Source organism: Heptranchias perlo, chromosome 35 (assembly GCF_035084215.1).
Source record: "Heptranchias perlo isolate sHepPer1 chromosome 35, sHepPer1.hap1, whole genome shotgun sequence".
NCBI classification, from domain to species: domain Eukaryota; kingdom Metazoa; phylum Chordata; class Chondrichthyes; order Hexanchiformes; family Hexanchidae; genus Heptranchias; species Heptranchias perlo.
The window spans coordinates 21,772,627-21,799,558 of NC_090359.1; the positions used below are offsets into that span (position 1 = coordinate 21,772,627).

Sequence of the window (26,932 nt, forward strand, 5' to 3'; positions counted from 1 at the left end):
CGCTCGCGGAAACATTTTCTGTTTTTATTTCAGATTTCCAGCACCCGCAGTATTTTGCTCTATGAATGCGTTTACTTCACAGAGTGATTTCTTTCATTGAGTCGTTGCCCCTTCTCCAAAAGTTAAAGAAAAGCAACCACTGCAGAGCATATGACCTGACGTCACACATGTAAGTTGCAATTTTAGCCCTTTTAACACCTGAATATTTTTAGGTGGGATGGTTGAGGTGTTATTGCAACTTGAAGCGTTATCAGGGGGGGGCGGGGGTTGGAAAACGTACCTAAGGGTTAAAATTTAAATACAGTTCCGCAGAAATCGTTAGGGGCTGCCCGCAATCAGCAGAACCAGTCCTAGTAAACTCCAACCAATTGGTGGCTCCAAAAACCACTTTCTAGCCATTTGCTTCCTGCCAGGACTAGCTGGGTCACTCAGCAGTTGGCAGGAGTTGGAATTTGTCATCTCCAGGACGGGGATAGATTCACTGGGTGCTGTGTCTCTTTGTGGGAGATTGACCACTGTTGAAATGCAGGTGTCATGGTTGTGAGACTGGAGCACTGGTGCAGTAGCCTCCTGGGGGGGGGGGGAGGAAACTACAACTCCCGGCACGCACCGCGCACCCCACCGGCCAGGGATCACGTGGTGCCCCTCCCGGGTCGCGCTCGCACCGGAAGTCGAATTGGGCGCAAACCAACATAAACGAAAGTAAATCAACAGGATAAATATCGCCGCTCGAATGTCGGCCGTGCCCGGGAGGCTCGGGAAGCACATTCCGTGAAGTAAACGCGGAATTTTGTCGCTTAGTTCCCGAGTTTAAGTCGGTTTGTTATCGTCCGATGTTTCGTCGCGTGGAAGTAGATAGGCGGCCGTACTCGTGCCTGTTTTGAAACACGGCGATAATCGCAAAACATCCCCGCCCCCCCCCCACCAACCAATTGATGCCCCGCCGAGACCAACTGATTGTCGGCTCCTCTCTGCGCCATTGCGAATAAAAAAAAAATATTTCTATCGATGGATGAATAAAAAAAAGATAACCGCAGAAGTAAAATATATATTTAAAAAAAATATTTTCTGTCAAGACGCCTATCTTCTCCAGGAGGTAGCCCCGCCCACAGCCTCGATGGTGATTGGGCGAGGGCGGACCTCGGCCCGCCATCTGGAACGGTTTCCTCGGCTTGCGGGGCTGCTGGTTGGCTGAGCCCGACGTCAATCAACCAAGCCGAGGTCCCAGCTCGGTATAAAAAGAGACGCAAGCGCAGTGTGAGGAGACAGAGCGAGTGCGCGTTAATAGCTAAAGGGTCAGGTTGAGGGGGGGTTGTGGGCAAGCGTTCAAAGTAAATTTATTTTTATTTTTTTTTAAAAAAAAAGCAACTGTGTTACTTTATCCGAATTAATAAGCACGGACTGCCGGTGCAGGATTTATTTCTGCACCGCATAAGTTCCACAAACTTGACAATTGAACCTTTTAAAGTTGCCATTTTGGAATTTTATTTTTTTTCTCTCGGTGTTGGAAAAACTGTCAGTGGCGAGAGAGAGAGAGAGGAGGAAAAAAAAGAGAGAGAGACTCGATAAACAAAAAAAAAAGACCCCGTGGAGGAGGAGAAGCGAGAGGGGGTGAATTGATTGTTCGCTAGGTCCCAGAATATGAATAATTCATTTATGTTAATGAGACGCGGCGACGTCACGGGCGACGTGGGATTCCGTTAGTGGACGTACGGCGACGTCGTGGTGGAGCGAAAAGGGGGGGGGGTGGTGGTGGTAACTTGTGCAAGTTTGGGAGCTGAAGTTGGGGGGGAAGGGGGTCCTGTGCATGGGTTGCATTGGAGGTGGAGGGGGAGCTGCAGCAGGGATACTCGTGGAAGTTGCAGCTGCACTCGGTGGTGGGAGGGGGAAAGGACCGACCGACCGACCCCCCCACCCCCCCCTCCGGTGCATGAGCTGAGCTGAGCTGCACCGCCCGGCGATCGCAGTCTTCCCGCTGAGACTCTGCCCATGTTGTCTGATGAAGAAGCTGATGGAGATGTCGGTCAAAGAAGAGTCCGTGAGGGAGGTCACCCTCTTGAAGCCCGAGTACCTGTCGGCTGTCGGGGCCAAGGTGGAGGTGCTGCAGAAGCAGCAGCAGCAGCAGGAGGAGGAGGAGGGCGGCAGGGTGCTGGCGCCCGTCACCGAGGAGGTGGAGGAAGGGGGGGCGGCGGCGGCGGCTGCTGCCGCCGCTGCCGCCTTGTCCCCCGGTGCCAAGGATGAGCTGGGCGAGGACGGGAACGTGGCGGAGTTGACCCGGCCCAGGAACGGCCTGCAGCCCCTCCAGCAGCAGCAGCAGCGGGCCTTCAAGCGCAGGAACAGCCTGAACGTGGGCTTCAAGCACCCCGGCTTCAAGCGCCGCCGCAGGGCCAACTCCGACTGCGACCCGGTGCTGCCCAGCAACTTCCTGCTGGGCGGCAACATCTTCGACCCGTTGAACCTCAACAGCCTGCTGGACGAGGACGTCAACCAGGCGCTCAACGCCGAGACCCCCAAGTCCTCTCCCCTGCCCAGCAGGAACCGCGACCCGGTGGAGATCCTCATCCCCAAAGACATCACCGACCCGCTCAACCTCAACTGCGGCAACGACTCGGGGGTCCTGCCGTCGCCCCTCAAACTCGGCCGCAAGAGGCGGCACCGGCATTACCACCACCCGCCCCAAGCCGCCGGCGGCGGCGGCGGCGGGGGGGAGTCGGCGGAGAGGAGCCAGGCCCCAGCGCTCCACCCCAACGCCCAAGATTGCGAGAAGAAGCAGCAGCAGCAGCCGCCACCACTACCGGCGGCGGCGACGACGACGACGACAAGAACCGAGGCCGCCGCCGCCGCCGCTCCTCCCGAGCCCGAGGGGCCGCAACCCTACGAGCTCAACACGGTCATCAACTGCAGGGACGAGATCGTGTCGCCGGTCCTCCGCGGCGCCGAGCAGAGCTCGGGCGGGACGAGGCACCGCAAGCGCCGGAGGACCTCCAGCAAGTCGGAGCCGGGCAAGGCTCACCCCCCGGGGGCGGAGGACGAGCCCAGGGCGCCGGGGTCGGACGCCAAGAAGCCGACGCCGCCGGAGAAGACGAAGGGGAAGGGGTCCCATCATCACCATCATCACCACCATCACCATCACCACCAACAGCAGCAGCAGCAGCAGCAGCAGCACAGCTACCACCGCCACTCCAGCCTCAACAGGGACGGCAAGGCTCAGCCCAACTTCAAGAGCAAACACAAGCGGTTCCAGTACGGCAACTACAGCAAGTACTACGGCTACCGCAACCCGGGCCGGTGCGAGGACCCCCGGCTCGGCATCCTCAAGCCCGACTGGTTCAGGGGCAAGGACATCCTGGACCTGGGCTGCAACGCCGGCCACCTGACTCTCAGCATCGCCAAAGACTTGAAGCCCTCCCGCATCGTCGGCGTCGACATCGACGGCGGCCTCGTCCACTCGGCCCGGCAGAACATCCGGCACTTCTTGTCCGAGGACGTGCTGCCGTCGCAAGGCGATGGCCGGGCCAAGAGGCACTTCCCCGTCTCGCTGACCAAGTGCAAAGGTCCGATCGCCGCGCCGCCCGTGGCGGTTGATCGATGTGTGCCAGAGTTCCCCAATAACGTTACATTTATCCAGGTGGGTATACTTGTTGCATGTGGTGGGAGATGAGGCTTTTTTATTTCAAGGGAAAGGGCTGAACCAGGCTGGCAGAGCGTAAACTAAACATTCAGAGCTGCTCAAGGCTTCAAAATGACCACTGAATAAAACCCCAATTGTATTGTAAGGAGTCTTACAACACCAGGTTATAGTCCGACAGCTATAACCTGGGGTTGTAAGGCTCCTTTCATTTGTCCACCCCAGTCCATCACCGGCATCTCCACATCATGCCCAATTGTATTTGGGTTAAGGAGGGGGAGGGAGGAGACAGTACCTGTGACTAGCCTGCTGTTTTTCCCCCTAACTTCGGCCAGATCAGCACTGTGGACTTGGTGATTGAAGGAGGAACAGCTCTCAGCGGATCTTGTGCAGCGTTAGATGTGTAACCTTGTCAGCTAATGTGTTCATGAAGCACAAACCAGTGCAAGTGGTAGGATGGGTAAACCAAAACTACTGTTTTTGTTTTCCTTTTTTTTGGTTGTGGTTGGCAAGAGACAAGACCCAGAGGACCCTATTGTTTTTTTTCCAGGGACTGTAACCTTGCTCAAGCCATTGGAAACAAACAGGGAGTTTCTTTGACCCCAGAATTTTATATCTGCCTGGATGTGGAGGAACCCTTGTATAGATTGGTGTGTCATCGGCTGGGTTTCTTGCAGCATACTTTAAATTCTGTTTTCTAAAGTGGGTGTTCAGTGGGTTGTTAAGTAACTTTTAAACTGGGCTTCCAAAAAAAAGCCCACTTAATGTTAACTTTTTCCCCCTTTTTTTTAACTTGGCATGAGTCCATCAAACTTTCATGGGGCCTGCGACTTGCTGTTCAACTGTACCAATTTAAAATGCCTTGCCAATACTGTAACCCATTGCATTGAGTTTTGGGATGTGGTTTATTCTGTCTCCTGAGTGGGTGCTGGAAAATCTTGAAGGTCTGCACGTTTTAATAAAGGAACTTGTTTTGAAGACTGGCCAACGGGAGGTGTCCTTGCAATGGGTGTAGTGAAGTGAGGAACTACTGTTTGTTCTCGAGCTTTGAATTCTCTTGTTGCCTGGGTCTGAACTGAAGAGCTTTCCAGCCTCTGGAACAAACAGCTCCTGAACTCCCTCGAGAGGGATGTCCATTCTCTGAAATGTGATCAGTGTTGGCAGTTTGAGCTCCTCTGGTGCCTTGTTCAAATATTGACCCAGCTATCCAAAGGAAAACTGCTATAATTGCAGAAACCACCTTGGTCTTCAGTAACACTTGGAAAATGGACAGTATACTACTCGATTGAAAGTTACTTAATTTGAATGATTATTGGTAATTCACTTTTTTTGGGGTGTAGTAGTATTGAGCTGCCCAGTTGCAGGTGGTAAAAGATGACCCCAGTTTGAAAGCTTGTGATATAGGGGTTTGCTTTGTCCTCCAGATCAGACTTTGGGTGCAAGTGACATTTTTGTGTAGTTGCTTCTGAATGGTGAATTTCTCTTTCTGACTTCTGTGTGTAGAAGTGTTGCTACATTCCTGAAGGGATCAAGCCCCTTTCGTAGTGGTCTGTGACACTTGGTTGGTGTGTTGCTTGAGGATTGAAAGATTCACCTGGTACGATCACATTAACAGTATACAGCTTTGACCAGTTGTGTCCATCTCTGTCAGGATGAGGAGCCCAAATGTATTTCAGTGCCAAGAGCTGTTATGCTGGCTCTTCACTGTTCATATCTCTGCTATGAGTTGTTCCCTTCCTGATGGACAACTCCAAATGGCTGTCCTTACTGTAACCTGATTTTCTGTTGCACTTTTTCAAATCTGCTGTTGTCACTTGAAATGGCGACAGGCTCTGCAAATGGCTGCCTGGTAGAGTTTAGTTCCAGGGTGAATCTTAGACTGGAAGTCTGCTTTTTTATTTGTGAATAAGCTTGAGCAGACTAGCTGATCTGAAATTAGTTGTTTAATCCTTTTGATAAACATTTGCACGACAGGGACTTCGAATGTGACTATAAAAATGTTTCTGCTCTACCACTGTCTCCCAGGACTTCTCACTTTCTCATCTTACAGAAGTGTTAATTTGGCTCTGAGTAGTGGCATAGGAGGAAGGGGAAAAAAGAGGGTAGGACAAGCTTGCACATGTAGTTTGGGACTATGTGCCGGCTACATTTTGGGGGGGGGGGGGGGAGGGAAGAAAAGTAACAAACTTCAGACCTGCACACTCACTGTTTGCCAATTTTCTTTCCTCAACATGATGACTCCTTGCCACTAGTCCAGAGGATGCAAATCACTGGTGCCTCAGCAACTGTCCATTACTTGAGTTGGGGAGAGGGGGTTTTGCATCTTTCACGTGGTGACCCCCAGACACACTTTGAACAGGAGTTGCTGGATAGTGATTAGGTGCAGAAACCCTGGCTGCTTATCCTACAGTCAGAGGCCAGTTGTAGTGGCCCTTCTGCCAAGCGTCAGTTCTCAGCACAGACTGAAGATCATAACTTGGTGACCACCTTGTGGATAGTGTGCGTGTTGGTCTGTGTAGCGCAGTTAATCACTAGATGCTCAATGAGCAAGTGGAACCAGCTTTGTCAAATTTGGGTACTGAATGCTTTCAATCCTGACTCTCTTGACCTGGGACTTTGTACTGAGTCATGGGATTTTGTGAAGGCTCTTGTAATTTCAGAAAAATTCCTCTTCTCCTCCTGCCCCCCCCCCATACCCATATTTAGAATTGAATTACCCCAGCAGTTTTATTAGTTGGAGAGGCAATGTTTCCCTCCCCCTATTCCCAAATTACACTCTCTCTATACTGTTCCTGAAGTTGATTGCCTATCAGTTCTGACTGGATGCCTTTAGTGTTTTTTTTTGCACCTGCTCAGGCAAGGCTCAAGTTTTAATGCATACAAAACCACTGCCAGTGAAATGATTGACACATTTTCTATCTAAAGCTGTATTTATATAATGCCTTGCTATGTCTCAAATGTCCCAGATCTCTCTCCACATGTTGGTAAATGCAGCAGCCAAGCACAGCAAGGTTCCACAAACAGTGGTGAGTTGAGTGATAGATAATCTGTGTTTGAGCATGTTGGCAAGGGCATCGGGAGGTACTTTGTTCTTTAAATAGTACTGTGGGGGTCTTTTAATAAGAAGGGGTCTAGGTTTACACCACATGACAATGTAGCACTCCTTAAGTAGTGTGCGAGTGTCAGCCTAGATTATGTGTTCAAGTACTATTGAACCCATAACCTTCTAACTCCAGACAATGTTAACAATTGAGTCAGGTGGGCATTTCACTAAGTATAATGTCTAGTCTGTCTCTTTAGAGTAGCAAGGGTTGTCAGGCTGTCTGACTCTATCCTAACTTGCCATTCACGTATCTGCATTTTCCAGCAGGGATTGTCAGATTTGGGGAAATACTCCCCCCCCCCCCCCCCCCCCCACCCCCCTCTCTGCAGTCCAAGGATGGTGAAATTCTAGCATCCCTGTCCAAGATCAACTGACCCAGCACAGACTGGGGACCAAATTTGGGTTCCACCTAGTCTCTGTGGCTCATTGCACTGCCTACTATGTCATTCAGTCACCAAAACTTTTGCTGGTTCTACTGTTCAACTGGCTTCTAGGAATGTTCAAGTGCTTGTCTGCCACTCTGTACACTGGCACTTCTCCTAAACTGTAGAACAGTATTGGGTGCTGATTCTGGCTGCAGTGTCCCATGCACTAAAATATTTTTCTTTCCACAGGGAAACTACGTGCTAGAGAAGGATGAGCTGCTGGAGACGCAGAGGCCGGAGTATGATGTCATTCTGTGCCTAAGCCTGACTAAATGGATTCATCTCAACTGGGGCGATGAGGGGCTGCAACGAATGTTCAAACGTATCTACAGGCACCTGCGGCCTGGTGGGATGTTCATCCTTGAGCCGCAGCTCTGGTCGTCTTATGGGAAACGACGGAAACTTACGGTAAATGAGTGGGTTTGATGCTGTTAAAATTATGGTACCTTTTGGAGTCGGGGTGGGGGGGGGGGGGGGGGGAAAGAGAGGAGAGAAAGGAGGGTCAAATGAAAAGGTTGTGATTACAGCTGACTGGACATGTGTATCATTATAGATATAGCACAAGAGGAGGCCATTCAAAGAGCCAGCACAGGCATGATGGGCCGAAAGAGCTTTCCAATTAGTCTCTTTCCCCATAGTTCTGTAAATTTTTTACCTTTTTAAAGTATTTATCCAAATCACTTTTTAAAAAGTTAAGATTGAATCTGCATTCTAGATCATTACAACTTGCTGCATTTTTTAAAAAAAAAAAGTTTCCTCATGTCGCCTCTGGCTTTTTTGCCACTCACCTTAAATCTGGGTTCTCTGGTTACTGACCCGCCTGCCACTGGTAACAGTTTCTCCTTGTTTACTCTATCAAAACAATTTATGATCTTGAATACCTCTGATATCTCCCATTAACCTTCTAAGGAGAACAACTCAAGTCCCTCATCCCTGGCACAATTCTAGTAAGCTGTACTTTAGCACTTGTGAAATGACTTGCTACTACAGAGAGAGAGAGATGATGCAAAATCCAGGACATTGATAAAAGTTCACCACCAACTGGGGTACTGAATCATTGAGCAAGGTGGTCCTGGGTTTGATCTCCCTAAACTATGGTGAGTTAGCAGTTCTCAGTCGGGGTACTGCAATTGGCCTTGGTGGTCCAGGGTTGCAGTCAAGGTAGCTGCTCTCAGTTGCTTTCCAGTAACTGGATGGATGTTGGGTGAGCTCAGCTATGATGCTATCCACCGTTGAATACCCTACTAGTACCCAGTGGGCTCTTGTATGAAGAATGGCCATTTGAGTTGAGGTGTTGGAACAGCTACTGGTGCCCATTGAACTGTACCCCAGCAGGAGGCAACACCTTCAGGGGGAAAATGGAAGATCCAGGCAAAGAAAAGCCTGACCCTAGATTTTGGGTATTGGCTGGTCCCCCAAACATTGCAAAATCAATATTGAAATGTTAATACTTGTGTTCAGTGGACTTAAGTTGTGCAATAGATCATTTATCAATTCCCTAATTCCCCGGTGAGAATGACTGTCCTTTACATCAAGGCAGCATTTGACAGAGTATGGCACCAAGGAACCCTAGTAAAATTGAAGTCAATGAGAATTGGGGGGGGGGGGGGGGAAGCTCTCCAGTGGCTGGAGTCATACCTAGCACAAAGGAAGATGGTAGTGGTTGTTGAAGGCCAATCATCTCAGCCCCAGGACATTGCTGCAGGAGTTCCTCAGGGCAGTGTCCTAGGCCCAACCATCTTCAGCTGCTTCATCAATGACCTTCCCTCCATCATAAGGTCAGAAATGGGAATGCTAGCTGATGATTGCAGTGTTCAGTTCCATTCGCAACCTCTCAAATAATGAAGCGGTCCGTGCCTGCATGCAGCAAGACCTGGACAACATCCAGGCTTGGGCTGATAAGTGGCAAGCAACATAGGTCATTGCCAGGCACAAATCTCCAACAAGAGTCTAACCACCTTCTTTTGACATTCAACTGCATTACCATTGCCAAATTCCCCCACTATCAACATCCTGGGGTTCACCATTGACCAGAGACTTAACTGGACCAGCCACATAAACACTGGCTACTAGAGCAGTTCAGAGGCTGGGTATTCTGTGGCGAGTGACTTTCCTCCTGACTCCCCAAAGCCTTTCCACCATCTACAAGGCACAAGTCAGGAGTGTGATGGAATACTCTCCACTTGCCTGGATGAGTGCAGCTCCAACAACACTCAAGAAGCTCGACACCATCCAGGACAAAGCAGCCCGCTTGATTGGCACCCCATCCACCACCCTAAACATTCACTCCCTCCACCACAGGCACATTGTGGCTGCAGTGTGTATCATCCACAGGATGCACTGCAGCAACTCACCAACGCTTCTTCGACAGCACCTCCCAAACCCACGACCTCTACCACCTAGAAGGACAAGGGAAGCAGGCACATGGGAACAACACCACCTGCATGTTCCCCCTCCAAGTCACACAGCATTCTGACTTGGAACTATATCGCCGTTCCTTCATCGTTGCTGGGTCAAAATCCTGGAACTCCCTACCTAACAGCACTGGGAGAACCTTCACCACACAGACTGCAGCGGTTCAAGAAGGCGGCTTACCACCACCTTCTCAAGGCAATTAGGGATGAGCAATAAATGCTGGCCTTGCTAGCAATGCCCACATCCTATGAATACTGAATTTTAAAAAAAAATTCAGCAAGGTCATATGCAAAAGTTGGGGGAGGTCAGAACACCAAATAATGGCATTAAAAGTTCATTCTTTTTAAGGCTGTGGTGTTAATCCTTAGCAAATGTGCTCCCACATGCTAGTTCATCTTCCTCTGTAGCAAGTCAACCACGGAGGTTAGGCTGTACTTGAAGGTGTTTGTGACATCGCACTGAGGCTTTTTGGTTTGGGATTGGCCCTAATGGAATAATGGGCCAAAATGCAAAGTCAGATTCCTGTATTTGTTCATTTAGCACATTATTTCTGTTCTATACTAATGGCAAGCACTTGCTGGCCAGTGATGGCCCTTTTCATTTGGGTAGTTGATAATCTTTCAGCAGTTAGTAACTGGCTCCCTTGGAGTTGCTATCTGTAGGATTCCCCTCCCCACATAGTTTCAAAAGCCACTGGGCTAAACTACAGTCTAGATTTAGTTAGAATTAAAATAATTCACAAGTACTGGCATGATACTATCTGATATCAGCACATCTGATAACTTGCAGTAGACAACTGGGGTGGCTGTTACTCCCAAGTATTGTTTGCTCAGCTCCCTTTAGCAAACTGAAAATCTCTAGTGGTAAAACATGTAAGCCATGTTTAGAGCTCTGATGCCTTCAAACAGAACTGCTGAGCAGAGACACCTCCTGTGTTTGAAGGATGTGTTCCCTTTTTGAAGTTGCAAGCAATTTAATTCCAAGGCAGAGAACAAACTATTTACTACCTTGGTAAACAATCGGGTGATGGCCGTTAAGTCTTGTTCCATCTCAGCAGCTTTCCTAGATATCTACTAGACAATCTTGACGTGCAGTTGCCAATCGTTGGCTAAATGCTGTATACATTAAAGGCTTGAATTTGACTAATTCTTGATAAGTGCCAATGATTCCATTGTCTGAGTAGCCACTTCAGTTTTCATTAAAGCTCATGGAAGTCACCCTTTTAGAACTAGAATAATGGGCTTATATATCACACTTGTGCATAACCAGACTAGTTCAATTTTTCTTGTGCAGTAGTAACCTTTGCAGTTGAGACACTTTGTTATTACAAATACAGTGCTCTAGTTCAAAACAGTGGTGTTGCTGGCCAGGGGTGGTAAGGGTTACTTTGTTCAAACTAAAATCCAGCAACACCTCCTATAATCATCCCTGATCACATTTGGGTAAAGCTTTTTTGACTATTAAACTCATGTAATATATTAGTCAAAATCTGCATGCTTCCTAAGATAAAACGTCTTTGCACAAGGGATGGAATTTTTTTTTTGCAATCCTGAGTTGATTTGACTTCTTGGTGAGGGCTGCTGGTACTTTTCCATTTCTATTGACAACTGGTACCAGAAAATACTCCTCAGTCAAGATGTAGCAAGGTTGGATGCAGAGTAAAGTTCCCTCTGATCTGCCTCTGTTCCAACATCTGGGGTGCTGATATATTCTATACAATGGCTATCGTGTAGCCTCTCTGAATGAGACTGCCAAGTTGGGGACAGTTTTGTGTCATGGGTCTATGTCTGTTAGGACCTGGATAGAAACTTACCCAAAAATGGGTTTGGGGCAGTCTCCTTCCTCACCAGATAGAAAAGACTTTACTCTGATTCTAGACTGAATTTGAACCCTGGTTCCAATATCTAAGTTGCTATACCACTCTGTGCTCTCCCTGGTCTAGAGTTTTAATGTTGTGACAGTGATAAAAGTGTCTCAATTCTAGCCACTCGTGGTTGATCCTTGATATTCTTGTAAAACATCTGTTTGTTCTTCCTAGGAGACAATCTACAAGAACTACTATAAGATCACCTTTAAACCAGATCAGTTTACGTCGTATCTGTTGTCCCCTGAGGTTGGATTTTCCAGTTATGAGCTGGTGGGAACACCTCAAAGCACATCTAAAGGTAAGGGATTGTTTTAAAGTAGAAGCAGCATCTATCCTGTTACACTTGGAGCAGTTTGTATTTCACTTTTTGCTCAGCTGAAGGAGCTTTTGGAGTGGTGTGGACACTGACTACAAAGTAGAGTACTCTTCTAGAGAGCCGGCATGGGCACAATGGGTTGAATGGCCTCCCTTCTGTGCTGTAAAATTCTGATTCTATGAAATCATAGGGTTGAATAACAGAAGTGAGAGAACCAACTGAGTTGAAATAGAGACAACGGGTTGCAATTGGCTTTGACCAGACTCTGCAGCTCTTCATTCTTAGCTGTTTTTGGATTTTCACAAAAGCACATGATGCTTGGTGGGATAGAGAAAGTAAGCCAGGACAGTGTTTTCAGATATGCCAGGGCAACAAGACATGGGTTTGAAGTTATGAAAGGCAAACTGCATGGATGGTTATGACACTGGATCTGTAAGAAATGGTTAGATGTTGTAATTAGATCTAAAATGGTTAAATTAGGAGGACAGGTTGCATAGACCAGGTTGTGTTCCCTCGAGTGTAGAAGATTAAGGGGTGATCTAATTGAGGTATCCAAGATGATTAAAGGATTTGATTAGTTTCTCCATCTACCCTATTTCCTCTGGTGTGGGAGTCCAGAATGAGGAGGAGGGGGGGGGGGGCATAATCTTAAAATTTAGAGCTAGGTTGTCCAGGGGTGATGTCAGGAAACACTTCATGCAAAGGGTAGTAGAAATCTGGAAACTTTCCCCCCCACCCCATCAAAAGAATTGTTGGGGCTGAGGGTCATTGAAAATTTCAAAACTGAGATTCATAATTTTTTTTTGTTAGGTAAGGGTTATGGAACCAAGGCTGGTAAATGGAGTTAAGATACAGATCAGCCATGATCTAATTGACTGAACAGGCTTGATGGGCTGAATGGCCTCCTCCCTGTTCCTAATGGGGCAATGGTATGATCGGTACCCTTCAAGGGTGACATCAAATGGGCTGAAGAACTATCTTCATCTGAATCTCTTGTGATTTTCCCTACTAGGCTATGGTGTAGCTGTGCGAGGCCTAATGAAGGTATGCGTTAGTAGTATGTGGATTTTGATATGTTCTGCTTGGCAATGATGTGGAGCATTTTATTCTGCCAGTTGGAAACTAGAAGCCATATTGAAATTACTGGAGGTTGTGTATAAAGGAGTTGGGGGAGCTGAACATAAAATGTCACTTAGTTTGTTTGAATCCCTCCATTAGGTTAGACTTTATCTTTTTGTTTACGGATATCCAAAGCAGTATCTCGTCACCAAGCTTGCAGTTACCAAAAAATAGGCATGTTAGATGATAATTAGTAATGTAACCAGATTTGGATAGTTTAGGTGATTGGGACACAGTTCAGTGCCCAAAAGTGGGAGCTTGCTATGCTACTTTTCTAAGAGGGCATTACATGATGTGTAGGTTGCTTTACCTGAACTACATTAGTGAACTAGTTGCATCTTTACAACAATTAGGCTTTCATAGGTTTTTCAAATTCAGATTAGTGAATTCAATTTCACAATTTGCCATGGTATGATTTGAACTCCTGACCTCCAGATTTCTAGACCAGTACCATAACCACTATGCTACCATCCCCATACGACCATTAATCCAGGCAAACTGCTCACCATGTCAATAGATTCAAATATGTAGGCATAGCTTTTTAAAACTAGGAAATGGGAGTTTAGTTGCACTATATTGAACTGGGTTGGGGGGCGCAGTGTAATAGAGGTATAAAAGAGTGGCATTTTTATGTAGCACTTTTCACAACCTCAGGATGTCCCAAAGTGCTTTACAGCCACTTCTTGAAGTGTAGTCACTGATGTAGGAAATGGTATGTGGCAAGTTACCAGGGAATGGTGATTAGTTGGACTTTATTAATCTTGGGTCGGTGGGGGGTACATGGGATGTTACCAGGGATGGCTGCTGATGCAGGGTGTAAAAAAGTTGGTTAGAGATAACGAGATGCATTTCTGGAGAGATGAGTGATTGAGATCAATCAAAAGGACAGACAATTTACTGTTCACTTTCTTTATGTATTGGCAGGCTTTCTGTGTAGTTAAAGGCATTGAAAAGTCAAGTGATCAATTCTGTTGGTTTAAGGTATATGAAATAGCAGAAGAGCTAACATTTTGGGTGTAGTTCCTTTGTCTTCTCTGTACAGATGCTGGCATTTTCTAGTTCAGATTGTTTGTTTTTGTGTTGTTTCAACATCCAACAAAACTGATTCTTCTCTCTGCAGGGTTCCAGCGTCCTGTTTACCTCTTTCACAAGAGTCGTCCATCCAGTGCGAACTAAGACTTCCACAGCCAGCTCCTGGCTGCTTTTTCTGTTTTTTTTGTTCATCGATGGCTATTTCCTGACCATCTCCTCTCTCGTCGAAGCCAATGGAAAGACCCTGCAGGGGACACCTGGTCCATTGTCACAAGCACTGCCTTTTGGTTGTTTTAAATTGACATGCTGTTATTTCAAACTGCTTCATATAAAAGGCTCACGAATGTAAAAAAAAACATTTAGGGTTATAAAGACTGCATTTGCTGGGTTTAGGCACCTCTTGGGAAGGGGTTGTGACTTTGAAAGGATAATTTCCATTCTTGAATTGCAGTATCCAAATATGTTGACAAATATTGTTGGTGTTGCATCCAGGAAAACCCCTCTTCTGTCAAACTCCCATTGTTTGAGTGTGCTATAGATCTGTTGTGTGTTGGAGAGAGGGATATAGACTAAATGCAAAGACACGTTACAGCAAGATAGTAACCTACGCCTTGCATTAGGTGTTTTTTTTTATGGGACATACTTGCTATCAACCACTTGTCCTGGTAGGGTAATTTTCCACTTCATTCTCCCCAACCCACTCTGAGGAAAAGTCTTTCTGGAGGCTGTAAACCAGCCTCCTCCTGAAACCAATTGGCCGTAGTCATCCAGATGGATGCAACTAAAATCAGCCATCTTCATTTTGCTAGCATAGTGAGCAGTGACTTGGCAGTGTGTTTGGAGGATATGATTATGGTGAGCTGTGTGCAGACCCTTGTTCTGTTTTGGTGACCACTTCCGTGGTCTAGTGGCAGAGCAGCATATAGGTAAATGTTTTGGAATTTACAGGACACTAGCAACTTCAAGCTTGGGATCCTAACGTTTGTGGCCAGTGTATTGGAATTCCCACTTGTAATCTGATTCCAAAAAGGGAGGAAAAATTGCTCAAGTTGGCACTGATTCTTCCCCCCCCCCCCTTAACAGACACAATTGTCTCATCTGTGTTTCTAGCTCACACATCCCTCGTTTGGGGGAGGGAGGTGATTAGATGTTCATGTCTTTCTCCTCCTGAGGAGCCTCAAACCTCAACAAATCCATTTTGTTTGTTCTCAACCCCCCACCCCCCAACGAGTGCATCCCGAGCTAAAGTATTGAACTCCTTCTGTACACGCATTAGTATGACATGGCCTGTTTGATTAAAAGGTAATTTTAAAACATGGTGATAGCAACAAGTATGGGAGTGGGGTTAAGAGGTCTGAGCACTGAGATGCTGTATTGTCGGGACTTGCTTTTTAGATGCATAGATGTTACTGCTGTGTAACTGAGCAGGCTACGGTTTGCATTTCCCCCCCCTGTGTGTAAGTGCCACCTCTAGAGCCCATTGGAATCTGTTTTAAAATAATTTTTTTTCCTCTTTCTTCACCTCACACCACCCCCCCTCCCCCTCCCGCCCTAAAGTAATCTGCCTTTAGCTGGCACTGCTCTGCTTTTGGGCTAGTGTTGGTCTGGTTCACTAACAGATATAATGAAGTGAGATGATTGTTCTAGATATGACTCCAGGTGTTTTTTTAAAATCACTAGAGTTTAGACTTTCCTGCCCTTTTTGTGTGTGTTGGGGCGGGGGGAAGGAAAGGGAGGGAAGAGAAATGGGATTTGTATACAAGCTAAACATCCTGAAACTAACACATTTTAAACTAAAGAACTGTTAAGTAACATTAGTTGCAACAATGGGCCCACTGCACTTGTTTTTAGTTCTGCTATTTTATTAGACTAATGACTAATTTTTGGAACTCCAGCTCTTTAGAAATGGACATGGCAGCGTGCGCATGTACTGGAGGAGTTTTATTTGTCAGAGACTAAAAGTTTTCCTTTTCTTCCCGTGCCCCCCCCTCCCCCCATCTCTTTGCAAACTGACATTAATCTGTGGTGAAGATACAGAATAAAGTGCATGTTAACACTTCCCTCCCTCATCTGGACCAATGAGCTAGACTGATGAGTGGCTGTGTTGGATGCATGCAGTAACCCTTTGCCATGCATTTGTTGCTACGCACTGTAAATATATCTGCAGTACAGTATGGAAATGATGCTGTTACTGATGTAAGTTTTTTTTAAGTAAAGAGGTTTCCTGACTTCCATGGGCCATTCACTGTTTTATTTTGGCATAATAACATCCTGACTCCTCTTATCTTAACCCTCCTAGGTTCCTGTTCAAAAGGCCCACGTGCTAGTAATAGGGGGTCCAGGTAGATCCAGTGCTTGTTTGCATTATGTGCTAAAGCCAAACAGCTGTTCTGGTTTGGGGGGGGGGGAAGCTCATGGCCTTATCAGTGTTTTTGGGTCCATGTAGACCTGTGGATCCTAGGAGAGTTAACTATTCTATTGTGCTGTACAAAGAAATGTGATTTTATTTTTTATTTCATTGGTAGACCAGTACAAGCCTGGGGCCAGGGCTGAACGTCTTTTATATAAAAGTTTGTTTTCCTCTGACCCTCACTGGGACACTCTGTCGGCTTTGGATGCTGGTCCATGTAGAATCCACCCACTTGTCAACCTATGGAGGCCACCACCGCCTATTTGACCCAAATGTAAGGAACACAAGGGCAGATCGAGATTATTTGGTTCTGATCTGATATCAATATCCGGGGAACCTGGGATCATAGATTTCTTTTATCTGTGGTAAAAGGGGGCGTGTCTGTTTCATCCCTTCCTGACTTCACAATCTTTTTGTGTACAGTTTTGTGGTTTGTATCGTAAGGCACTTAACGATCTTTGTCTAGATTAGAAGCCCCCTTTCCCCAAACATTCACCTTTGCTTCATGGGGCTGCCTCCTCTGAATCTGCCTACAATATTGCTAACCCTTTGAACTTGTTCACTGAAGTTCAGGTTGGGACTTTTAGTGCACATTCTTCCCAGATGGTCAAAGATGTCTGTTCTCCATCTGGGTTTCAGTCACATGGAGTTTTAAGGATCCTGCTTCCACTTGTTTATTGGCAGGGAGGTGGGTTTACATGTACATTGATGCTATTGCCTTTTGGGTGAATCCCTTTTGTCAGACACCGAACTGATAGATGACTTCTACCCTGTAGGAGCTCGACTTGGCAGCAGAGAGCCTCCCGTTCCAGAATAATATCCAGATAGATTTATCCTTTGGCACTTTGTAATCTATCCTTCTTTATGATTCTTAAACTTTCAACCCTATCAACTTTTTTTTTCCCCCCGTTCCCTGTTATTTAAAACTTCCAGTACAGAGGTTGAATGGCCTGCTTATCACTCTGCTGGCTCTCATTTTGGAGCTAGAATCACAGTAGCTATTTCCCTGCTCTGCCCGCCCCCCGTCGTGCCCTTTTCAATTTCTCACAGGTTTTGCAAACCCTGCTCCCTGAGAGCAAGCAGACGATTAACCCGTGCTTCTGAAGAGCTGTGGCTGCCTTAAGACCTGGGCCACAGCGTCAGTGTGGCAAACGTGATCTGCCAATAGCAGACTGAGCCTGTAGGCAGTTGTACTGGTCTATCGGTTATTTTTTAATTAAGCCATGTCTTGTAAAAGAGGTGCTTTTTCCAGCTATTTACCAGCTCTGTACAGGAGATTTTCTTCAGTATGATAACACTGTATCTTTGACAACTGGTTCACTGCAGCTTCCAAACAGGGAGGGAGGGGAGGGTGGGCAACTGTATGTACATGTCTGCATTACAGGGGATGGCAAGTGCAAATAAACTTGAGATTCTAGATTTTTAAGAAAAAAAGTAAATAAAATAAAATGTTGTCTTTGATAAAAAGTTTCAGGAAAAAAAATTGTCATTTGTGAATTTTTGTAAAAAAAAATAAAATAAAATGCTGCAAAAATCCAATGTCAAACATACATCAAGTGTCATTACAATAAAGGAATAGAAAGTGTTAAACTGGCTCCTGTCGTTTGATGTTATTTTCAAAATCATTCTTCGTTCATACACTGCTTTTAATTGCTCTTTTTTTCTGCTTCCCACCTTCCTGAGCTCTGATCAAACATGGGACCTTTCTAGGTTTTGGAATGCTACAGCACAGGAGGCCATTTGCCCCATCATGCCTGTGGCAATGCTACGTGGTTGCATTTAGCTGTGGAGGTGAATAGGACTCTTTGACTGCTTTACAATCTGCAATACAATTTTGTGTTTCTTTTTTATATATTCTCTTGCATTTCTAGAGTGCCTTTCATGATTGCGGGATGTCCTAAAGCTCTTTACAATCAATGAAGTACTTTCTTTTTTGAAGTGTAGTCACTGTTGTAATGTAGGAGCAGGTTGCAAATATTAGACTGTGCTTTCTGGAAGAGAAAGTTTGGTTCATGTTCTGCAGTCTCATTTAGTAAAACCCCAAAATATTCAGATACTGACTAACCTGTAATGCATTTTCAGCACTTAAATTTCTTGTTTCTGGCAGCTGAGATTTCATGTGTGTACTTTGTTATTGCTGTCTTAATTTTAAACCAGGGTCCAGGGCTGAAATCCACTGGTTCAGAAACATAACTGGCCCATCAAGTTTTTTTTTGTGTGTGTGTGTGTTGCTATTGGTTTTTCTAATCTTTCGGGTGGATAAAGTACAAAACTCCATTCAGTGCTTCATTAACTCATCCTAGCTGAGATTGGGCAATATGAGACGGAGCAATGAGTTTGATAGGGAACCATCCACCAGCTTGACTCCAGTGTTTCGTTAATGGGAGCGTTGAGTCTGCAGGTGCCACCAAACTCCCCACATCTGAAGTACTAGGTTGTTTTATGCAGTTTCAAAAAGTGGGCAGCCCAAAGATTTTGCAAGATGACAATTGTTCATTTGAATAAGTTGTGCTACTGAAAGGGAGTGTAGGATTTGGAAAGTTTTTTATATATACACGATCAGCTCGAATAGTGAAGTTTTTGGAGGCAGATAAATTTGTTTCCCTCACGCAAGTTATAAATTATTCCATATATTTTCACTGTCCTTATGCATAGGGTATGGGTTTCTATACATGTACTAATTTGTGTATTTCCTCTACCAAATTACTAATAGTACTTTGCTACTAAAACTTCTGATTAAATATTGAAAATCAATGTAAATCAGAACAGAATCTCTTTTTTGCTGTTAATTTTTCTCCAAGAAATATTTTAAAAATGCAGCTAATTTAGAATATCAGGGCAGTACTGAGGGAGTGCTGCACTGTTGCAGGTGCTGTCTTTCGGTTGAGACATTAATCTGAGGATCCGTCTGCCCTCCAGTGGTTTTTTAAAAAAAAAAATCCCATTGCACTATTCAAAGAAGAGCAGGGGTGTTCTCCCTGGTGTCCTGGCCAATATATATCCCTCAACCAACATCACTTAAAGCAGATTATTTATGATGTGGAGATGCCGGTGATGGACTGGGGTTGACAATTGTAAACAATTTTACAACACCAAGTTATAGTCCAGCAATTTTATTTTAAATTCACAAGCTTTCGGAGATTTTCTCCTTCCTCAGGCAAATGTTTCAAGAACTCCTTGAAGCCTACGCATTTATACATATAGAACAATACATGGTGTTTACAGACTGCCCCTGCAACTGCCCGATGCCAAGGCAATCACCGTGTTCAGACAGAGAGGTGTCACCTGCAGAACCCCCGAATACACATTCAACAAAAAAACAAACAGGGAAAAAAAACAGTTTTTTTTTTCTCTTTTTTTTCCCTGTTTGTTTTTTTGTTGAATGTGTATTCGGGGGTTCTGCAGGTGACACCTCTCTGTCTGAACACGGTGATTGCCTTGGCAACGGGCAGTTGCAGGGGCAGTCTGTAAACACCATGTATTGTTCTATATGTATAAATGCGTAGGCTTCAAGGAGTTCTTGAAACATTTGCCTGAGGAAGGAGAAAATCTCCGAAAGCTTGTGAATTTAAAATAAAATTGCTGGACTATAACTTGGTGTTGTAAAATTGTTTACAGATTATTTAGTCATTGATCTCATTGCTGTTTGTGGGAGCTGTCTGTGTGCAAATTGGCTGCTGTGGTTCCTACATTACAACAGTGATTATACTTCAAAGGTACTCCATTTGCTGTAAAGCGCTTTGGGATGTCCTGAGGTCATGAAAGGCGCTATAGAAATGCAAGTTATCTTTCTATGTTAGAAAATAAGACTGAATGATGCCAAAGTACAAAATTTCATTTGTAACATGTTTGTTTACTAAATAATCAATCCCTTGAATAGAATTAAGTTCTTTCATCTACTTGGGGGAAAAAGTTGAGTTCATTCTACTCCTAAAAATGGTTACCATCAATTTTTTTTTTATTGATAACCTGTAGTGGATGTGACTTACAAGCACCAACTCTGTGAATGACCAGGGTTTCAGACAATCGTATTAAAAGAATCTGGGCGGTGTAGGTACAGGTGTGTGTTGGGAGCTGTATTTTGCCATCTTGGGGCTTGCTCCCCTGTTTAAACAGTGATGGCTCTGGGAAGCCCTGTGAACTCTTAACCTCTGGCTCCTCGGTGAGGCACAAGTTTCTGACTGGAACCGTTGTTTGAGTCGTTTTGTGGGATCGCGTCGTAAATTGTGTGCATTTTTTTTGTCTTTTTATTGTGTTACAAAACTTAATTCCAATAACAAGACCACAGCTTAGTGGCGAAGCCAAAAGTATTTTTTAAAAAAATATTTGGAGGGATCTGATTGGTTCCCTCTTCTCTCATAGTATCATAAAAGGTACAGCACAGGAGGAGGCCATTCGGCCCATTGTGCCTGTGGCAGCTCTTTGAAAGAGCTATCCAATTAGTCCTATTCCTCTGCTCTTGTAATTTTTTTTCCCTGCAGGTATCTATCTAATTCCCTTTTGAAAGTTACTATTGAATCTGCTTCCACAGTAACTTTCAAAAGGGAATTAGATAGATACTTGAAGGGAATAAATTTACAGGGCTATTGGGGAAAGAGCAGGGGAATGGCTCATTGGTACATTTGATGCTTGATTCATTGCTTTCAAGTATCAGTTCCTCGTTGAGAGATTTTTTTTTTCACCCATGTTAGTTGCCGCTTCAGTTGTGAATTGTTGCGGCTTTATGAAGGTGAAGCTTGTGCCGATTAAGTGCAATAAATTTCCAAACGTACCAGCGTGACGGGCAAATCGCGCTAGCTGTGAGGGGGTTTTATTAGCAGTAGCTGTTTCATAAGGCCGGGAACATTAGACCATATGAAAAAGGACTTGCATTTATGTAGCGCCTTTCTTGTCCTCAGGACATCCAGCCAATGAAGTACTTTTGAAGTGTAGTCGTTTGTAGAGAAATACGGCAGCCAATTTGTGCAAAACTAGGTCCTACAAACAGCAATGAGATGAATAACCAGATAATCTATTCTAGTGGTGTTGGTTCACAGAAAAGCTCCCCTGCTCTTCAAATATAGTTACGAGACATCCACCTAAGGGCAGGCAGGACCTTTGTTTAATGTCTTATCTGAGAGAAGCACCTCTGACAGTACAGCACTCCTTCAGTACTGCACTGAAGTGTCAGCCTAGCTTATGTGCTCAAGTCTCTGGAATGAATGTTGAACCCACATCCTTCTAACTCTTGAGGTGAGAGTGCTATCACTGAGCCATGGCTGACATCTAAAGTGTAGGTGTGGCTCCTTTTAAGGCTACAGAGTCTTGATTGCTGTTAAATAAACACCAGTGTTCAGATAGTGACCGATTAAGAGACTATGGGAATTCTGGCTCCAGTATTTTGTGCTCTTGGAGAGTGTTTCTTCATACATTTCTTGAAACATGGGCAAGAAGTGCATCTTAGATGTAGAGATTTTCATAAGTGTTGCTTGTAGGAAATTAGAGGATGTGCTGTTTTCTAAGAATAGAGATATTACACCATGTGATGTAGAATATACATGGTGATGAAATAAGTGAAATTGAGTATTGGGGCATTGTTTGTTTTTAGTTGTGTTTTGGGGATCAAATTGTGCTAAAATCTTTCAGTGAAAACTAAATCTGGGCTTCGTAACTATTATGTGTCGGTTTAGTTATGGATTTAATTGTTACATGTTTTGTATTTTAATGGAATACTATACAGGAAGATGGTAGGATATCTTTGGAGGTTCATCATTTATCGTTCTCCCACTGATACGGCCGGAGCACTGGATCTGATAACAATTTGCATTTATAAAGCGCCTTTAACGTAGTAGAGCGTCCCAAGGCGCTTCACAGAAACATTATCGAATAAAATTTGACACTGAGCCGCATAAGGAGATATTAGGACAAAAGCTTCGTCAAAGAGGTGGGTTTTAAGGAGCGTATTAAAGGAGGAGAGAGAGGTTTAGGGAGGCAATTCCAGAGATTCAGGCCTAAGTAGCTGAAGGTAAGGCCGCCAATGGTGGGGCAATTAAAATCGGGGATGCTGAAGAGGCCAAAATCAGAGGAGTGCGGAGATCTCGGAGGGTTGTAGGGCTGGAGGAGGCTACAGCGATAGGGAGGGGGTGAAGCCATGGAGGAATTTGCAAACAAGGATGAGAATTTTAAAATCAAGGCGTTGCTGGACTGGGAGCCAACGTCAGTCAGCGAGCACAGGGAGTAACGGGTGAACGGGACTTGGTGTGAGTTAGGATACGGGCAGCAGAGTTTTGGATGAGCTTAAGTTTACAGAGGGTGGAAGGTGGGAGGCTGACCAGGAGAGCATTGGAATATTCGAGCCTAGAGGTAACAAAGGCATGAATGAGGTTTCAGCAGCAGATGAGCTGAGATGGAGTGGAGACGGGCCATCCTTTTAACAATGTAGATGTTAACCTTTCAAGAAGCCTCCTCTTTCTCTGATGGTTTCTGAAGAAGTGCTGAATTGAGACAAGCTTGCCCAAGATATACTGTCTAACTCCTTCGAGATTTAACCAGGAACAAGGGAAATCAAATATATATAGCTCATGGCTGTCAGCCATAGGGTATCACAGATAATGGCTCTGCTTCCCAGAAACTGAGGGACCAAGGAACTCAATTCAATAATCTGCATGGAAACATCTAACTGGAAATATATGCAAATAAAAAGACAGGGCACTGCCAACCTAATAACTATTGGAACAATCTGATTAATATCTAGTTGTAACAACCCCTCTGAACTAAGAACAAAATAAGCATCTGTTACATAGAATTTACAGCACAGAAACAGGCCATTCAGCCCAACTGGTCTATGCCGGTGTTTGTGCTCCCTCCATACTTCATCTAACCCTATCAGCATATCCTTCTATTCCTTTCTCCCTCATGTACTTATCGAGCTTCCCCTTAAATGCATCTATGCTATTCGCCTCGACCACTCCTTGTGGTAGCAAGTTCTACATTCTCACCACTCTCTGGGTTTCTCCTCGAGTTCCTTATTGGATTTATTCGTGACAATTTAATGTATTAACATATCTCCCTGATACCAAGAACTGACATGTCATCTGATTTAGGTTGTGCATCAAGCAGATTTTTTTTAACGTGTTTGGTTTTATGCCTCAAGGTATAAAACAAAATTCCAGGGACAAAACACTGCAGGAGTAGGGGGAGGGAGTTTGTAAGGCCTGGGAGCTTTGTGGAATGGGATCAAGACGTATGCAGGGGGGGAGGGGAGTCCCAAGTCCAGTATCATTAACAGACATCCTGGAGTTTGGAAGCACCGTTGAGTTTGAGAATGTGGCACTTACAAGAGTAAGGAAGTCTTGCTACAGTTGTACAGGGCTTTGGTGAGACCATACCTGGAGTACTGTACAGTTTTGGTCTCCTTATCTAAGGAAGGATATATTTGCCTTGGAGGCGGTGCAACGAAGGTTCACTAGATTGATTCCTGGGATAAGGAGGTTGTTCTATGAGGAGAGATTGAGTAGAATGGGCCTATACTCTCTTGGAGTCTAGAAGAATGAGAGGTGATCTCATAAGATTCTGAGGGGGCTTGACAAGGTAGATGCTGAGAGGTTGTTTCCCCTGGCTGGAGAATCTAGAACTAGGGGGCATAGTCTCAGGATAAGGGGTCAGCCATTTAAGAGTGAGATGAGGAGGAATTTCTTCACTCAGAGGGTTGTGAATCTTTGGAATTCTCTACCCCAGAGGGCTGTGGCTGCTGCGTCATTGAGTATATTGAAGGCTGAGAAAGATAGATTTTTGGAGTCTAGGGGAATAAAGGGATATGGGGATCAGGTGGGAAAGTGGAGTTGAGGTAGAAGATCAGCCACGATCTTATTGAATGGCGGAGCAGGTTCGCGGGGCCGTATGGCCTACTCCCATTTCTTATGTTCTCTTGGACAGGGGCAGACTCGAGCAGCATTGAGGGGAGGAGGACCCTGAGTCGTATTTATATAGTGGTTTTGACGTAGAAATTATATTCTCTTGTCCAAAAGCTTGTCAAAGAGGTCGTGTTCAAGGAGGGTCCTAAAGGAGAGGGAGGCGCAGAGGAGGAGGAGGGGTTTAGGGAGGGAATTCTAGAGCATAGGGCCTAGGCTGCTGATAGCACCTTTAATAATGGTGGGGGTGAAGCAGGGTGGGTGTACAAGAAGCCAGAGTCAGAAGAATGGAGAGATGGGGGTGGGGTGGGGAAGGAGTGTAGGGCTGGAGGAGATTAAATGCAAATTGTTGTTCTATGGGTGGAAAATATTGCAGAAATAGGGAGGGTTGAGGCTATTAAGGGACTTACCTACAACAAAAAGAATCTTAGGCCGGAGGCATTGGGGGAATGGGAGCCAATGTAGGTTAGCAAGGACAGGGGTGATGTGTGAGGGGGCTGGTGTGGGAGACGATAGGGGTAGCAGAGTTTTGGATGTGCCAAAGTTTACCGAGGGTTGGAGTGGGAGGCCAGCCAGCAGAGCATTGGAATAGTCAAGTATGGAGATGACAAAGGCATGGATGAGGGCTGCAGTGGCAGATGGGCTGAGGTGGTGGCAGGCAATGTTCCAGAGGTGATACAGAGAATATGTGGTCAGAAGTCAGCTTGGGGTTCAATAGGACGTCAGTCTGGTTCAGCCCGAGCTAGGGGTGTGGAATCATTTGCAATGGTACGGAGTCTGTGAGAGGGGCCGGAGACAACGCCTTCAGTCTTTCCCACCTTTGGCTGGAGGAAATTGTGGCTCATCCAGGACTGGAAACAGTGACAACAAAGAGTCAGTGAAGAGGCCAAGAGATGGTGGGGAGGAAAGAGCAGGCTGCTGGCAGTCCACAAGTGGAAGCTGTCCCCATGTCTGCAAATGATATTGCCACGGGCAACATGTAGATGAGAAAGAGAAGAGGGTTGGGGGCAAGGATAGATTGTTTGGGGACTTGGAGATAACGGTGTAGGAGTGGGAAGAGAAGCTCTGACTACAATCGGATAGGAAAGAGTGCAACTAAATGAAGGCAGTCCCTGGAGGAATGACGTTGGAGGAGGATGGTATGGTTTGGTTGACCATGGAAAAGGCTGCAGAGGATGAGGAGGTGCGGGGATAATACATCATGGTCATGGTCACAGTTACAGACAGTATCTTTCATGACCTGAATTAAGGCCATTTCAGGAGAATCTGGACCTAGCCAGCTCTGCACCACATAACCAGGCAGTCAGCCTTTTCCAAGGCCTGAAGCCAGCTGAAAGGTGCTGTAATAGCATTGTTGATGATTGCACACTTAATGTGTAACCAGCACGGCTTTATGTAGTTAGAATACCATCAGATAACACAGGTGGTGGAATTAGCTTCTGAAGCACAAAGGTTAAAATGCAAGTGTGTAATTAGGTTGCTCCAGGTAACGGAAATGTTTTCAAAATTCAATTTCTTTTTAAAAGATAGAAAAGATCTGCAAATAATCTTTCTAGGATAATAAACGGAAAAGAAAAACTGCATTTCACTATTACATAATTAGAAATGCACTTTTTTCTCGATTGAGCTGCTCTGACTTAGGATCATAGAGCACGGGAGGCCATTCAGCCCATCATGCCTGTGCCAACTCTGAAAGAGCTATTCAATTAATCCCACTACCCTCCTGCTCTTTCACCATAGCCCTTCAATCTTTTTTCCTTTTTAAGTATTTATCCAATTCCCTTTTGAAAGTTACTAATGAATTTGCTTCCACCGCCCTTTCAGGCAGCGCATTCCACTCACATAGAATTAAGCTTTGGTGATAGTTTATATGTGAAAGATTACCTGGTTTTAGTGTTTAAACATTCTCCAGGTAGTTTACACGACATTTCCAAACACAAAGAAGCATAAAAGCAGCAAACACCAAGGGGATAAAGCTTGTACTGTACTTGGGAAAAATCCAAAGAGGGACTTGCTGGTGTATCCTTGGAAATTCTTCAAACCGCACACGCTCAGATTGCATGGGTTGGTTTGTAAACCTCATCACCTGTTCTGGGGGGAATAGCTGCAGCTTTTAAGGCAGGCGGAGACACTGATTGTTAATAAAGACACAAACAGCAATCTTATGAGTAAATTTAATCACGTTAGTGTGAAATGCATGATTCGTTGAGGTTTTTATGTTGGTTGCAGTCTCATTTTGGAGGTTAAAAATTACAATTACTAAGGGGATAAAAAATTGATCGACATAACGTCTGGGCGTTCAAGTGACTGGATCGCTTTGCCTTCTTCAATTCGTAGATTCTTCTGACTGGTTCTTCAGGATTCCTTTCTCTTCACAAGTCCGTAGCAGTTTCTTACTGGTAGATTTGTCGCCGCTTTCCTCGCTATTGGTTGGTACATCTCTACCCCCACCTCTTCAATTCGGACTTGCTGCTGCCAGTCAACACAGTGCGAGATAAAGGGATGGTGGGAAAAGTGACAGAAGGGAGTCACAGAAAACGTTGGGATCAGATACCAAAACCGTTTGCGTATTACTAGTGGATCTCACAGCATTACTCATGGTGAGGCTGGAGATACACAGACTTATTCCATGTGGCACAGAATATATCCGGGCCACTGATTCAGTGATTAATAAAAATGCAGCTGACTTACTCACACAGTATAGTGGGAATGATAGTTGTACTTTCCG

The 26,932-nt window shown here is 45.2% G+C and overlaps 1 protein-coding gene across 3 annotated transcripts; it reads left to right on the forward strand.

Annotated features, from left to right (window-relative positions):
* The first annotated feature begins 1,793 nt into the window (after positions 1–1,793).
* LOC137302421 (7SK snRNA methylphosphate capping enzyme-like) lies at positions 1,794–26,900 on the forward strand. Of its 3 annotated transcripts, none has more exons than XM_067972071.1 (4): positions 1,794–3,628; positions 7,346–7,564; positions 11,610–11,736; positions 26,542–26,900. In XM_067972071.1, exons 1-4 carry the CDS (start codon positions 2,000–2,002, stop codon positions 26,700–26,702), a joined length of 2,136 nt encoding a protein of 711 aa, XP_067828172.1. In that variant the 5' UTR covers positions 1,794–1,999; the 3' UTR covers positions 26,703–26,900. The 3 variants fall into 3 exon arrangements, with proteins under 3 accessions (XP_067828172.1, XP_067828174.1, XP_067828173.1); XM_067972073.1 differs by lacking the exon at positions 26,542–26,900 and adding an exon at positions 13,994–17,905; XM_067972072.1 differs by lacking the exon at positions 26,542–26,900 and adding an exon at positions 12,767–12,937.
* The last annotated feature ends 32 nt before the right edge of the window (positions 26,901–26,932 follow it).